This window comes from Danio rerio, chromosome 21 (genome assembly GCF_052040795.2).
Source record: "Danio rerio strain M-AB ecotype USA chromosome 21, GRCz13ab, whole genome shotgun sequence".
Taxonomy (NCBI): Eukaryota; Metazoa; Chordata; class Actinopteri; order Cypriniformes; family Danionidae; genus Danio; species Danio rerio.
The window spans coordinates 26,573,899-26,590,506 of NC_141041.1; the positions used below are offsets into that span (position 1 = coordinate 26,573,899).

At 34.6% G+C, this 16,608-nt stretch overlaps 2 protein-coding genes and 1 pseudogene across 2 annotated transcripts; 2 read left to right on the forward strand and 1 right to left on the reverse strand.

The window, feature by feature from the left end:
* Position 1: 1 nt before the first annotated feature.
* Positions 2–7,337, reverse strand: rfc2 (replication factor C (activator 1) 2). The gene is given in 11 exon segments (NM_001013326.2): positions 2–463; positions 1,611–1,724; positions 1,811–1,891; positions 2,697–2,762; positions 2,929–3,086; positions 4,444–4,544; positions 4,649–4,750; positions 6,643–6,749; positions 6,837–6,878; positions 6,963–7,032; positions 7,165–7,337. Coding segments are annotated over 11 exon segments (1,062 nt in total). The 5' UTR covers positions 7,275–7,337; the 3' UTR covers positions 2–352.
* Positions 7,338–11,485: 4,148 nt separating this feature from the next.
* LOC147838838 (syncollin pseudogene) lies at positions 11,486–12,361 on the forward strand (annotated as a pseudogene).
* A 1,365-nt stretch (positions 12,362–13,726) lies between these two features.
* Positions 13,727–16,303, forward strand: sycn.1 (syncollin, tandem duplicate 1). Its single transcript, XM_087301358.1, has one exon. It carries the CDS (start codon positions 15,733–15,735, stop codon positions 16,126–16,128), a length of 396 nt encoding a protein of 131 aa, XP_087157484.1. The 5' UTR covers positions 13,727–15,732; the 3' UTR covers positions 16,129–16,303.
* The last annotated feature ends 305 nt before the right edge of the window (positions 16,304–16,608 follow it).

Consider the following 16,608-nt stretch of genomic DNA (forward strand, 5'->3'; position numbering starts at 1 on the left):
TGCCATGCACAAAGATTTTTTTTTTTTTTTATTGAGGTGTGATGAGGAAGACATGAGGCCTAGTTTGGTGTCTGCTTATATATAATGCATTGTGCTCTATAAATCAAGCACTAAACTGAAAATGTTTAAACAGCCATTTGCTTTGCTTTTCTGACTATTTCTAACATCCGGCAAAACTAAAAATCTAAATGCAATAGCACAAAAAAAAAAAAAAAAAAAGACCTTTAAAAACAAACTCATTCAAAAGCAACCAGATTTGTACATTTTTATTGCTGCAACTTGTAATGTTTTATTGTACATTGGAGAGTATAAAAGTCACGTGTGTTGTGGTTAGTTAGTAATGAATATTATTTTAGCTTGCTTCAGGGGTGGCCGTCTTTCTGCAGAGTCTCCCCAACAGACCAGCCATCTGCAGCAGAGAGTTCACTCCTTCTGCCACTTTCATATGCGTGTAGCCGATTTCCTGGACAAGCAAAACAGCGTTGATTCAGTGATAAAAATAAACATGCTGCTTTCATTTCTTTCTTTACACTGGCATCATATTACCCAAATATAATTCCCCGAGATAACTCAAATGCTTCTAAACGTTTGAGTTTTGTTGTTTTCAATTGAACACGAAAGAAGATGATCTAAAGAATGTTAGGAGCCAGCAACCATTGACATCCATAATAGATAATCTTGCAGGACTCCCAGAGTTCATCAAGATTCTTTGGATTTATCTTCAATGCCTCCTCCATCTTACCCCAGACATGCTCAATAATGCTCATGTCTGGTCACTGAGTTGGCCCATCCTGGAGCACCTTCAACTTCTTTGCTTTCAGAAACTTTGATGTGGAGGTTGAAGTATGATAAGGAGCGCTGTTCTGCTGAAGAATTTGCCTTCTCCTGTGGTTTGTAATATAATGGGCAGCACAAATGTCTTGATACCTCAGGCTGTTAATGTTGCCATCCACTCTGCAGATCTCTCGCCAGACCCCATATACTGAATGTAACCCCAAACCATGATTTTTTTTCTTCATCAAACTTGACTGATTTCTGTGAGAATCTTGGGTCCATGCAGGTTCCATTATGTCTTCTGCAGTATTTGTGATGATCGGGATGCAGATCAACAGATGATTCATGGGAAAAATCTACCTACTGACACTTTTCCAAATGATCAACTAGAAGTCAAGTTATTATTTGTTGCTCTTGCAACAGATCGACGACAAGATTTTTGTCAAAAAGTGTATGCATATGACATACAGTGTCAATATAATTAAGTTTTAAAAGAAATAAAAATAAGAGTTATTATTTTAACTTATTATTAAACATGCCACCCATGGGGCACAAACAGTTCAGGGGTGAATGAGTGTTAAATGAACAAAAACTTTTTTTTTTTTTAAGTTCTTGATTTTTATTTTGAAATCAGTGGTAGTGTGTGAAGGCTTAAATCTTCATTTAATAATTTTTTTTATTTATGTCATTTGATGAAACAAATTTGTGTCAAATCACTAAATATTACATTAATATATAATTCACTTATAATCATTTCTGACTTGCTACTCTGTGCAAATTTTTTAAATTGACCCAATGGTTAAAGCAAATGAAAGTTCTTCAGAGATGAAAGGTACCTTAATATATTCCAGCTTCAGATATTCTGCCATCTGAAAGGTCTTGCAAACTCTAAAGATGTTTCCGATGATGTCCTCTGGTGAATATCCTAGAGACCAAAGCTGCTCGATAATCTGCAGAAACACACAGAGAGAATCATCTCTCTCATCCAGTGTTTATAATTGTTGAATGATTTCCAAAAGTGAATGTTTAATGGTACCTTGTAGGCTTCATCGATGTTGGCATTAACACAATGTTCTAGCATGCTTTTTACCAGCAGAGGATGTGGCTCGTCACACACCTGCACACACAACAACACCATTACACCTCACTAACACATATTTGTGTGTGTGTTAAGCCTGGCTCACATGGCGCAATTTGTAATAATCTTATTAATAATATGATTGTAGCTTGTCAGACTGTGCGAAAATAATACCCATGTCATCCGGAGTTTGAAGTTGTTCATCTGTGACTCATTTACTATCCCAGCAAACAATCAGTTGTGGTCATTTAGCTCACATCGTTGCTTATTGATAAAACCAGAAACAAAATCTGAACATTTACAAGCATTTGTCGTGCAGATTGCTTAATCATATTCAGCACTTTTATTGGTTTTTGGTTTAATGCTCATTGTAGCTGAAGTCACCCTGCAGGAAAGAGTCTGAAACTTTCTGACACTGCCAGAACTTCATCAGAGGAAAAATTTGATCACTGTGGTCATTAAACGGCTGATGGTGAACACATCAAACCAAAGATCAAGGAGCACAGATTAGGGCTGCAAGAAAAAATCTAATATTGCAATATTTTATTCTTCTTAAAAATAAATATTGCGATAGGAGTACAGTTTCATAAGATGGTTTGAATAGCTTTTTTTTTAAAGTTTTTTGGGAAGTCTAAACAGCATTCAGGTACAGAAATTTAATATTTACAATGCAAAAAAAACAAAAAAAACATTTTGTACTAATATTTTTGCTCTGTCTCATTTTAAGTCCAAATATTAAAAAGACACATTTCCCAAATTTGTCTCAGGCGACCAAATCATGGCTAACCAAATCCCAGAGTGCAAGCAAGATTTTAGAGAAAAATAATCTAACAGCCCAAAATACCTTGAACACGTTTTCACTGTTGATATATCCAAATCCAGAGTTGGTGGACTGTAGGTTATTCAGAGCCTAGAGGAGAATAACATTAACAATATGAAGCTAAAGAATATTACATTTGTGGTTAAAATTGCATTTTATTTTATTATTTTTTTAATTAACAACAAACGCATTAGTGTTTAGTTGACCTAAATATTGTGAATTTATTTTATGAGTGTTTTCTGTTGACTGGACTGACCTGTCTCATGTCTCCTTGAGCGGTGAAAATGATGGCCTCCAGGCCGTCGTTGGTGACGTGCAGGTTTTCCTTCTCTACCACCTCCGTCAGACGCATCATGATCTGCTCGTCTCGCAGTTTGCTGTATCGCAGCACAGCACAGCGCGACTGGATGGGCTCTGTGACAGAATAACAGGACAAAATGAAAATCTGCTATCTGTATTTTATTCAGGGTTACCGCAAGTTTTTTAAGGGTAAATTTCATATTTCATATATATATATATATATATATATATATATATATATATATATATATATATATATTCACTTACATATTCATTGGCTTTAATTTATATTTAAATGTATTCATTTTGAGAATCCTTATTATTTACAACATTTTAAGGGTCCAACAGATTGGAACAATTTACCTGGTAACATTCGATCCATTTCATCATTTAGGGTCTTAAAGCAAACCTTGTTTTCATATTTTACTTTGGATTGTACTTGTTTTTCCTGAGGATGTTATTATTTATGTGGTGATTGGATTCACTGATTTGTATATTATTTTTGTAATTTGTATATATACAAATGTATGTATGTATACTACCCCCCCCCCCTTTTTTTCTTTCTTTCTTTTATCTTGTTTTTTATGTTATGTTTTGTCTTTTGATGTTATTATGTGATTAATTGTGGGACCCCCTTGAAAATAAAATGGCACATCTCAAGGGGTTTATCCCAATGAACACAGTGTAATGTAAATATAAATTTAGAGACCAAGAGAAAAAAAGTCAAGTTTTTATAGGCATATATAATGACATCTCAGATTGTACAAGACACACTTTACAAAAAAATCTACTTGTTTTTATGAAAGATTTTATAAATAAATTTCCTCTAAAATATTAAAATATGGAAATATCTTAAACTGTACCTTCTAAACAAACAGTATATACTATCATATAAAGATTTTTTGATTTTGAAAAATAAAAACATTAATCCATTTTTTTCTGTATATGCTACATTTCATGTTATAATCTGATTAACTTTAGACATTTTAGAAGCCTTGAATTGGTCAATCTAAGAAATTTTTTAAGTATTTTGTGTGAAACAGGGTGTTGTTTACTATCTGGAGAATGGAGAATCAAAGATCATGGACAAAAATGAATTATTGCAGTTCTCTTCTCATGTTTTTAATACAATAAAATCACATGCTGGGAAGCTGGTCAATATGATTTTTTTTTTTTAAATCAACGCTTTTGCATCTAGAAAAACTGCCATGTTCTTTTCCACCTTATAATAAACGCCTCAGTGCCCAGACAACAAACGCTGGTATTTATGTTATCTTGCTTTCAGAAGCAGAACAACAATCAAGTTTATGTGTTAGTTTGAGAGGCATTTTAACCAACTTATTATGATGAGACCATTTTAGACATTTCAAAATGTTTAAAACGACATTTGAGATGGAGTGCATTGGGACTGGTCGAGTAATTCACACACGTTCATACATCTAATTTAGCTGTAATGTGTCACGTTTCTCACCTATGATCTTATCTGATGCATTACATGCCAGTGCAAAGCGTGTGGTTTTGGAGTAGATCTCCATGGTTCTTCTGAGAGCTTGCTGAGCTCCATCTGTCATGCTGTTAGAAATATAAATACACACTTACATTAAGCACTTGTAATACATGCAATACTGAGATAAACAGTTATAATAGAAATATTGTTAGAAAGAAATCTGTCTAACCTGTCAGCCTCATCCAAGATGATGATCTTGTGGCGACCTTTAGGAAGTGTGACCTTTTGCTGGGCAAACATCTTAATTTTGTTTCTCACAACGTCAATTCCACTGAAATAATTAATAAAAAAATGTATTAACAGACATTATAACAGCAATGGTAAAGAAGACCCCTTTGAGGAACAGAAATTATATGTGAAATCGATTCACATTTTAGTGTCGTTTACATCAGCTTTTAAAATGTGTTTTTGTCAACTTGTGCTCAATACTAAATAAACTTTTGATTATTTACAGTGGTAGTCGAAAACACATTAGAGCAGATTGCTTTCATAGTGTAAATAGCCACAAAAGACTACCTATTTACCAAATTTGATAATTATAGAACATGTTGAGAGAAAATGGACTAGAATGGGGTAATCATACTTCACTGTTTTGTACCAAACGACTAAAATTATGATCAGAAAAGTTGCCATTCACATTTCATTCATCTTAGAGGAAATCTATAAGCTCACTCATCTGCATTGCAATTAGAATCAGCAGTGCAACACAGTCATTTGTATTGCCTGTAGTAAACAAGCACCAAAACTTGACACAGAACACATAGGCAACAAAGTGCTTTATACAGTTTTTTTTTTTTGGTGCACAAAAGAGTTTGGGCTTTGTATGAATACAGTTGAACTACTGGCATCACATGAAATGTTTTGGGTTTTATTTCTGGACTATGAACATTTCAAGATTGTTGTGGTCCATGAAGGATGAGGGAGATCTTGCACTTCATCTAGGGCTGCACAATATATTGTGTCGGCATCAATATCGCAATAGTCACATCATGGCTATAGTCTATGTTGAGTCTGGATTATAATTGATCATTTCGCAAGTGTTTTTTAAGCCCTGTGACTGTGTAAGGGTTTTAAATAAGAAACTGTACTGTTTGTAACTTTGACAAATTAACAAAGATTAATTTTATTGAGCTGTTTATAAAAGGAAGAATATTCAGTATCATTCTACATTTGATTACTCAATTACTGCATACCTGAATAGAGTTTGACTCCCCGGTAAACAATACGATGCTGTTTATTTAACTTATTTTTTTTTTCTTTATTGAAGTTATGTATGCTTGTAGAACAGGGGTCTCAAACTCCCGGCCTGCGGGCCATTTGCAGCATTTTTGAAGTCCAACGTACTGGACATGAAAAGTACTGTACTATATATTCAGGCTACTTTCGTTTTTTTCTCAGTGTGCGGTTGAGAGTAACGCACATGCATATTATTTCTGAGGCTGATTTGGACGTTAAAACATGTCCGCAAGTGCTCTATTTTTACTAAAGCTTTATTTTGTAAATATTCTAGGATCACTTGATTATAATCAGTTTTATACCACCCCTATCGTGTTGTACAAACACCTCTTCATGGTTTACATGTTATTATGGTGGTGTAAATAATATCATTAATAATAAAATCATCTTGATAATATTAGACTCAAATAGTCTCATTAATTGATTTTCCTCGTATGCATAATGAAATTTGTATAAAAAAATGTACATTAGTAAAATCTAACTGTTGGCTGAACTGAACGTGTTAAAAGTAAATGTGAATATAGACAAATTTAGTTTGTCTATAAAGTCAGTAAAGTCAATAAAGTTACGCAAAATGCATTCTGCTGTCTTACGCTCTGTTAAACTTTTGGTTACTTAAGCAACAATTGATTAGGACAAAATATTTATTATTATCATGCCTATTATAAAATTGTAGCATTTTCATTTAAATTTAAACTACTGCAATATGTACAACAATAAAACAAAAAGGAGCTTTGATACTTTGGAGAAGAATGCATCAATTACTTCAGGTTTCCGCTTTTTTATTTGTGCTTAAATGTTAAAACGGCTCCTCTATGAATCTTGAGTCACTGAACCAAACCTCTAATAATAGGTTCAAACGGAAAATTTGTATGTGCTATAACTTGTGCAATCTCTTTATCTTCGGTGTTTATGTGTGTTTCTCACCGGTCATTTGAGGCATTCAGTTCAAGAACAGCATCTTTCATGGCTGGGCCAAGCAGAGCTCTAGCCAAACACAAAATGCTGGTGGTTTTCCCAGTTCCAGGAGGACCCTGAAAACAAATGCAACTGTTATTTACATGCACAAGGATAAATCATTTGTGCAATCAGACTGCAACCTGACAGCATTGTTTACTTACAGCAATGATGATGTTGGGCACATTTCCTTCTCTTGCAAACACCTGCGACAAAAACGACACAAATGAAGAAACATGTCAGCACCTCCACAAAACTTTCACTACAGTAACTTAAGTTACACTACTGACCTCCAGTCTGCTGACAGTTTCCTCATTTCCAACTATTTCATTTAACTTCAGAGGTCTGTACTTTTCAACCCTGCAAGTAATATAGCATTTACACCAGAATTAATGTTCGACATGAGCTTAGCAATTCCGCTGCAGACCTGCTGTGCTAACTTTAGCCACATGAATCCCGTCCAAATACTACAAAACACACACAAAAGCGTACCATGGTAGTTCATATGCAGTCGTTGTGGGTTTTGGTGCAGTTTCGTCCTTTTTAGGCGGTCCGTCAGCTTGAGTTTGTTCACTGTCTGTCTCTTTCATTTCAACATCCATGTTGCCCGTCAGCAGCGCGTATTCCCGCCACGACAGGAACAAAACAGAACAGAATTGACGCCACTTCCGGCAACGGGCGCGCGACTTTTTCATCACAACTAACGTTACTGTAAACTAGAAAGGAAAATATAGGTAATATTAACTGGAAGAGTATAGTCTTTTTACCTCAGAGATTACTAATGTAAGTACAATAAAATTCATGAAGTGTAGTATAAAATGATACATAGGTGCTATCCTACAAAGCTTTCTTTTTATTTTTACAAAGGTTTATTTCTTAAGATTTTGATGTAAACGGTTCCTTTTGCGGTTACCAAACTGTTCTGTTTCACCTTTTTTGTAATTGTGAATCTACCAAAAGAATTTTGTAAACATGAATTAGGTATATATTGTGGTATAATCACCGATGTTATTGAAATATGAAACGTTATTTTAGAATATAATCATCAGAATGAACTTCCAGATGTATTTATTTAATCCTATTATATTTTTGGCTAAATATTTTATACACAAATGTAATCGTTGTAAGCGTAAACTGTTTTTATTTTCTTCAGATTTTTCTTGAAGATCTAAATCGTTTTATGTCTTTAATTTCTGAATCGACCATTAAAGCTGTAAAAACTGTAAATGTTTAAAAGATACATTTCTCTCTTGCTCCCTGGCATGTATTGTGATATAATGTAAATGTATATGTTTATATACTGTATATGGTATAACGGATCTAACAAGGATCGTGTATGAACAATGATCGTATTTTGCTAGGGAAGAATCAAGAATAATAGCGTGCCTATTTTAAATGTATTTTAAATGATATATATCTTTTATGAATATTTTTGTTACAAATGTTTTTGTTACATTGTTTGTAAACTACAAACACACACATATTGTTTTATACTGTCTATTTTAAAAGAATTACTTTTCTGAATATATTTTAGACCAAACTGTCACATTGCTGCACAAAGCTAAAATAGATTTAACACAATATGAGTAGATATTATAAATACACACACATAATTGTAATGGTTTTACGCTTTAAAAAAAAAAAAACTGGCTTGCTGAATTAAAGTGGTCTGTTGAATCTCCTAACTTTCTGGGCACGTTGTCCAACATGAAGATTTATAATGGATCAGATTATCTCTTTGCATTCAAATCTAGGACAATAATCCCTAAAGAGACTGAAAACATGAAGATAATAGCTTAGATACTAGCAGCTCTGAAAACACAATGTCCGACCCAAAAACAAGTGCTAAAGATACCAATCGCAACAAGATCTGCATAAATAAAGGATGTGGAGTTCAGTACATTGCAAAAATTGCACTGCCTGCATGGCTGATGTTTTCTGTGTTGTGCAAGGGATATTTTCATTTATTAAACAATAAGCATCAACAGCATTTACTTAAATATAATGGTATAGTAAGAACCAATCTTTCTACAAGAAATGTTACACAAACGTCTTGAAAAGTATTTTACACAAAATTATCATTATCATTATCATTTTAAGTGCTTTTGAGATATTTTAGTTTTAAAGCATTAGCAACTTTTATTTGGCAAAATTATATTTATTTTAAGTTTTATAAGATTAAGTTTAGTAAATAAAAATGTACACACACAGTCACACACGCTCAAAATCACAAAATGTAAATAGGTTGTAACAAAATAGAAACATTTTCCCAGAGATGGGTTGCGGCTGGAAGGGCATGCGCTGCGTAAAAACTTGCTGTATAAGTTGGCGGTTCATTCCGCTGTGGCAACCCCGGATTAATAAAGAGATTAAGCCGACAAGAAAATTAATGAATGAATGAATAGAAAAATGTGAAGAGCTTTCAGAGAGAACATTATAAATCCAAAGTGATGAAATGTCTAAAAAATAAAAAAATAAAATCTGCCAACTTTTCTTTACTTACTTATGACACATTTTTATTATCACATACATAGACAGAACAATGTGAAAAACAACCTCTGTACATTTCTGATGACTGCATCTGACCCAGGTTGATAAATTCTTAACCCAAGATAGAAATTTGCTATATATAGTTATTGAACAATAAATATAAAATTGTGTAAGTCAAGATATCAGACGTTAGTCATACAAACACACTAAAAACATGTAATAACTCCAAGCTAATTTTTATTTCTAAATTTCTAGATTACCCTGTAAGCAGTAAAACAGCATAAACTTAGCAAAAACAGCAACTTGGCACATAATCAGACTAGAGCCTTTCTGACAGAATAAAGACTGTCTAACCCTTTCATCAAAGTTATATAAGATAGTCGGCCCATCAGATGGTCAAAGCTGTTTGAATTCCCAGCCTTCACAGCATCTGTTGGTAGACCAGAGGTTTCCCATTTCAGTTGGTTTTAGGTATGTGCCAGACTGACATGACCCTGCTGGTTTATTAAACATGATGTGTCCATTACTTATTAGAGTTTTCCTCTGTTACTGTGTATCATAAAGCCTGGAGATCTGCAGACTGGAACAACTAAAAATACAATAATACCATGACATTAATGAGACAACAGAACAGTGTTTAGATTCTGGTCACATTTTACAGTAAGGTTCAATTAGTTCATGTTAGTTAATATATTTTGCTAACATGATCTAAAGATGAACAATTTAGTACAGTATTGAATTATCAATATTTACTTATGCATTATTAAAATCTTGTTGTGCTTGTTAACATTAGTTAATACACTGTGAGTTTACAGGGAAAAACAATGAACGACTGCATTTTCATAAACTAATGTTAAAAAGATGAATAAATACTGTAATAAATGAATCGTTCAGTGTTTGTTAATGTTAGTTAATGCAGTTATTTATTGTTATTCCTTGTTAGATCACAGTGCATTAGCAAAGGGGCCTTATTGTAAATATTACCCAGATTTTCAGTTTAAGTTCTTCTCAGGTATTTACACATTGCTGTTGTCTTGATTGTATTAGTTCTTTTCCAAAATAAAAAATATATAAAATTTCTCCATATAGTGGACTTCTACTGTGCACACTAATAAGTAGGAATGACAGTTAGTGAAACAAGCTAATTTTCTTAAAAGGCTTTTCACCTCTGATGACATGTATGTAGTTTCTGCAGATAGTTTTTAGGAAATGTGATTATATGATATATATATATATATAAAGTGATCATATAATATATAATAATATTGTAAAAGTGATTATACAATACAATTTATATATATTTTTTACTATTAGATCTCCTTCCACATAATTATCAACTACTGCATATCATCCTCAGCTGAAATAATAATATACAAACACCCAAGCAGCAATGTGACTGATAATGCGTACATCAGAATTAATATAAAGCTGCGGGGTCATAAAACTTCCTGCAGGGGTACAAATATGTTGATACCATAAAGCTAAATTTTTCAACATCAAACACATTAAATGGCCAACAAAGTTTTTAGCATATTTTATTTATCTCAGATATGAGGATCATTTATCCAAAATTTTTGAATCGCAATTTAAGCATTTGCTTTTTTATGTGAATGTTACTTTTAATAAAATATAATATATAATAAAATATTGTATAATATTTTACTCGATTATTGTCATGCTCACCATATATTTTGTGTATGTTGTGCCCCTAGTTTTCCTATACTTAATTTCTGAACAAATGTTTTATTAATGTTACTGGAAGTACCTTAATTCATAACTTTATTACAAGTTCCCTGTTGGTATTTGTCTGTTTATTTGTTTCAAACTATAATAAAAATCCAAACGTTCTAAGACATGCACTTTTCCCCACTTCTATTTATTGAATGAAAGTCAGTCATATGGCTGGTTTCCATAAGTTGTTACATGAGAGTCTGCCTCTGAAGACATGTGGCCATGCACCTGTGTGTTAGTTTAAAATACCTGCATGTTCAATTAAAAGCAGAGCATACAAAAAGATACCGTCTTTTGAATGATGCATACATTTTATTTAGAAGGTACTGGAAAAAACAGTTTGATCGGATATATTTGAAAGAAATTGCCAAAGATATTTTGAATATATAGATAGATATATTATATAAATTTATTTGTACATACTTAGTACTTAACTAATATTTTAATATAATAAATACATAATTTGCAGTTTTTAACAGTGTGTGGAGTAGCTTATTTAACAGAAAAATGACCTTCAGAAAGCCTGCTGGACAACCTGACGATTCTCACATACGTCATCTATATGTAGATCTCTATCTATATAAGTAAGGCTGAGAGATGTCATTTTATGCACCACACTGAAAACATGAGGGGTCTGATTGCTCTTCTCCTGGTGGCTCTGTGCCTCGAGGGCCTCAACGCAGCATGTCCTGATCATGCCACACTGAAAGACGACCATGGCAGCAAACTCTGTGCCCAGATGTTTGAGCACAGCAGCTACTACTATGACGAGAGCTGCACTGGCAGTTTTCTGAATGTGTATCCTGATGAAGACACCCCCATCATGCCAAAGACCTGGGAGAACCATGTATCCTCTTTGGTGGTGAGACGCGGCTGCTCACTGACAGTATGGTCCAAATCCAAGAAGAAGGGAAACAAAAGGAAGTTTCTTGCTGGTGTTGTCTACCACCTGAAAGAAGTGAAGAGAGGCCTGTTCGGAAACTGGAATGACGCCATCTCTGGATTTTACTGCACATGCTAGACCTAAAAACAGAGACTCAAAAACATTAATGTATAAGGTCAGGGACACAAGAGAACAGCTGTAATCCTGTGTTTTCAGACACAATTATAATTTCAGCTTACTATATTTCTGTTTAATTAATTGAATTAAACATCACATGTTTGCAAGAATGTAAAGCAGAAATATTCAAGACCTGGTGCATAATTCCTTTTTATTTCAATAAATGCACTGAAGCAACATGTCAAACGTGATTATCAAGTTTTAAAATGGAACCTCTTAAGATAGATAAAAAAAAACAGAATTGCAGTGAGTTTGAATGTATTTATTTGACAGGGTCATGCACATTACACAACAATATATTGACCTTAAAAAGGATGTTTTATGGTGTCTTCAGTTCTATTCATTTTGATCCCTGCTTTCATTTCCATAAAGCTTATGTGAAAATGTAAATTTTAAGTTAACATTAAATAAAATGCTCTATTTGCTGGCTGCCCAGCATCCTCTATTAACAAACTTCAATTAGTACAAAATGCAGCAGCCAGAGTTCTGACCAGGTCTAGAAAATATGATCATATAACCCCAATTTTATCCTCCTTACACTGGCTGCCTGTTAAATTTCGTATTGAATTTAAAATATTACTTCTCACCTATAAAGCTCTAAATAATCTAGCTCCTGTTTATCTAACCAACCTTCTGTCTCGCTACGAACCAACTCGCTCTTTAAGATCTCAAAATTCAGGGCTTCTGGTAGTACCTAGAATAGCAAAATCAAGTAAAGGAGGTCGAGCCTTCTCTTTCATGGCTCCTACACTCTGGAATAGCCTTCCTGGTAATGTCCGAGGCTCAGACACACTCTCCCAGTTCAAAACTAGATTAAAGACCTATCTGTTTAGTAAAGCATACACTCAATGCATCACCTAGCGGGTTCCACACTGGCTTCTACATCTTGCTTATATACACTATGAACAGCAGCTACGCTAATTATTCTCTTTATTCTCTATTTTCACCTGGGGATACTCATCCCGAGGTCCTCAGATTAGGCGGAGTCACTGATTGGATCCAAGACCAGCGACGTGATGATACCAAGGATTCCATATCCGGGACCAGGCCATATCCTGAGCTGCTGCTGCGCTGATGGTCGTGGGGAGTGGAGAACATGAGTCTGATTCCAGCGACGCTCCAGGGACAGACGAGTCTTCATTGAGGCCATCTTCCAGCATAAACCACGGCGAATGAAGTTCTGCACAAGACTTTTTGGCCAGCGGAGAAATGAAAATGGTCGTGCCCAACTGAGTCTGGTTCTCTCAAGGTTTTTTTTCTTCACTCCCATCAGGTGAAGTTTTTTTTCCCTCTCCGCTGTCGCCACTGCCTCGCATGGTTCAGGATTGGTAGAGCTACGCATCGATGAATTTGCTCTTCAGTGTTTGAACTCTCAGTAATGATTAAATCACACTGAACAGAGCTAAACTGAACTGAACTTAAACACTAAAACACTAAAACCTGAACCACACTGTTCCAGTTACTATGACCATTTATGTGAAGCTGCTTTGACACAATCTACATTGTAAAAGCGCTATACAAATAAAGCTGAATTGAATTGAATTGAATTGAAAATCTCCACATCTAAGAGTCTAATTAATTGTCTTGAAAAATTAAATAGAAAAAAACATACAAAAACCCAAATTACCACTGTTTATGGAATTATTTATACTACAAAACAAGGTATAACTAGTGGTCGAAAGAGTACAGAAAAATCATACTCAAGTAAAAGTACCATTACTTGTCTAAAAATGTAGTGCAAGTAGAGTAAAAGTATCTGTAAATATTACTCAAGAGTAGTGAGTATTACGCTGTTAAAAGCTGATGCATTTACATGTAATTTGTGCATGTGTGTGTAAACGTAACATTCTGTAGTGCATCTAGTTATTGCCCAGCACGCATACAAAGTCATAGGATGTTAATATTAGATTAGATTTAGGTTTATGTCAGGTGACCAAAATTCAATGCCTAACCAGCGCCTAAGGTCAACGTTGTTTTGATGTCTTTTTTAGGCTGTTGAAAAGTGACCAAAATCTATTGTCGAGCCAACATTTTAATAAAAAATCATATTGATGTCAAATACAGACATTTATTCATCTGGTATGGCAACCAAAATCCAACATCTGAAGACGTCATAGTGGTAATGTCCACAAAATGTCAAGCGGTAACATCATTAGACGTGATATTTGGTTGGTTTTAGGTTGGACGTTGAACATTGACGTTGGCCTGACGTTGAGTTCTAACGTCAACCTGACTTTCATTTTCAAACAAAATGCAACGTCCCCACAACACTGTGGTACAATGTCAATCTGACACCATGTTGACGTTTTGTGCCTGCTGGATGTTTAAGGCCATTTCAGTCACGGTTATTATACAGTAAACATCCGTCATCAGTCACATACATCTAAACAGTCTCTGAGTCAATGCGTGTAAAGATTTTGAACATCTTCTTGGACATTTTTTAATGCTTTCAAACAGTTTGCTGCAATTATAAATAAGCCATGTCTTGAGGATGTTCATTATGATGCAATGTACATAATATATGCAATTTGATTGGACAGAAACCACAGGACTGATTTTTCTAATCCCCATAGACAAGAAAAAATAAAGTAGTGACTGCAGGTTGAAGGAAAGTAGTGGAGTAAAAGTACACATACTGCAATAAAAATGTACTGAAGGGACAGTAAAAGCACACATTTTTAAAGCTACTCAGTAAATTACAATTCCTGTGAAAAACTACTCAATTACAGTCATTTGAGTATTTGTAATTAGTTACTTTACAACGCTGGGTATAACACAAATACATTGTCCTGTTTTCGAGTAAAAACCTTTTACAAAATACAATTTCAGTCTTTCGGCTTTAGAATGTTTATTTAAATTCATTGTCTTTCCTTTTTTTGAGAGGGGTCTGGATGCAGACCTGCAGTGCAATCTGGGCTGCATCCAATGCTTTTTAATGGGCTCACCTAACCCCACCCCTAACCCTACCCCTACCAGTGACGTCACTCGCTCCATTGAGTGCATTGTGTCTGACAGTGCATCGCTGAGTGATGCAGTCTCAGCTTGCATCATAAAGGCTGCATCCAGACACTATTAAATTTTTTACTAATTATGCAGTACATTTACTGTGAGGTGCTAAGTTCTATCTATGTCAACTGCTGAAATATGTCTTTTTACACACTACACTGCAAACATAAAGAATCTGATCGCTCTTCTCCTGGTGGCTCTTTGCTCCGAGGGCCTCTATGTAGAATGTTCAGAACAAGATACACTGAAAGACGACTATGGCAGTAAACTCTTCTCACGTTGTCCAACAGGCACCTCTGAAGGTCATGTTAAGCCGCATCTGCCCCTGTGTCTGTTTTTTTCCAAAGTACAAAAAAAAAAAAAAATTTGCAAGACACATTTTTCCCACTTATGTTGTACATTTGATTATTTATTGACTGAAAGTCACTGCATATATCAGATTTCCACAAGTTATTACATAATTGTTTGCCCTGTTAGACATGGGGTGGCCATGTGCCCACATTAGTTAAAATGACCTGCACTTTCAATTATAAACAGCATATAGTAATTTGAATGTTATGTTGGAATTTATGTACATGCATGCTATAATTAAAACCCATATTTATGCTCAGAAACAAATTTTTTGAAATTACCAAATATTTTATTTAACAGAAAATGACCTTCAGAGAGTCTGTTGGACAACCTGACATTTCTCACACACGTCATTTGAATGGAGAAGTTCTATCTATAAAAGTAAGGCTGAGAGATGTCATTTTACTCACCAAACTGAAAACATGAGGGGTCTGATTGCTCTTCTCCTGGTGGCTCTGTGCCTCGAAGGTCTCAATGCAGCATGTCCTGATCAAGCCACACTGAAAGACGACTATGACAGCAAACTCTGCGCCCAGATGTTTGAGCACAGCAGCTACTACTATGATGAGAGCTGCACTGGCAGTTTTCTGAATGTGTATCCTAATGAAGACACCCCCATCATCCCAAAGGTGTGGGACGACCGCATTTCCTCTCTGGTAGTGAGACGCGGCTGCTCGCTGACGGTGTGGTCCAAATCCAAGAAGGAGGGAGACAAGAAGAAGTTTTCTGCTGGGGCCGCCTACCACCTGAAGGAGTATAAGAGAGGCCTGTTTGGAACCTGGAATGATGCCATCTCTGGATACTACTGCACATGCTAGACCTGAAGACAGAGACTCAAAAGATATAAATCTATAACACCAGTGATACAAGAGAACAGCTGTAACCTTGTGTTTTCAAATACAATTATAAATTCAGCTCACTGTATTTCTGTTTAATGACTGCAAATGAATTAAACATCACATGTTTGCAAGAACATGATGCAGAAATATTCAAGACCTGGAGCATGATTCCTTTTTAATGCTTTAAAAGCATTGACTAAATCTTATTATTTAAGCAACATACGTGACTGTGAAGATTAAAAAGTAAACCTTTAAAGTTCGATCAATCAAAAAAAAAACAACATCAGTGGAATATTAAAGAGATTCTTAATATTTTTTTTTATTTAACTGCTGCTTTTATTTCAGTAAACCTTATTTGAACATGTAAATATAAAAATAAATAAACTGCACAACACTGTGGGGAACTTTAGGTGTCAGACAAATCATCTAAAAAGTGCTCTAAAAGTGACATTTAGCTCA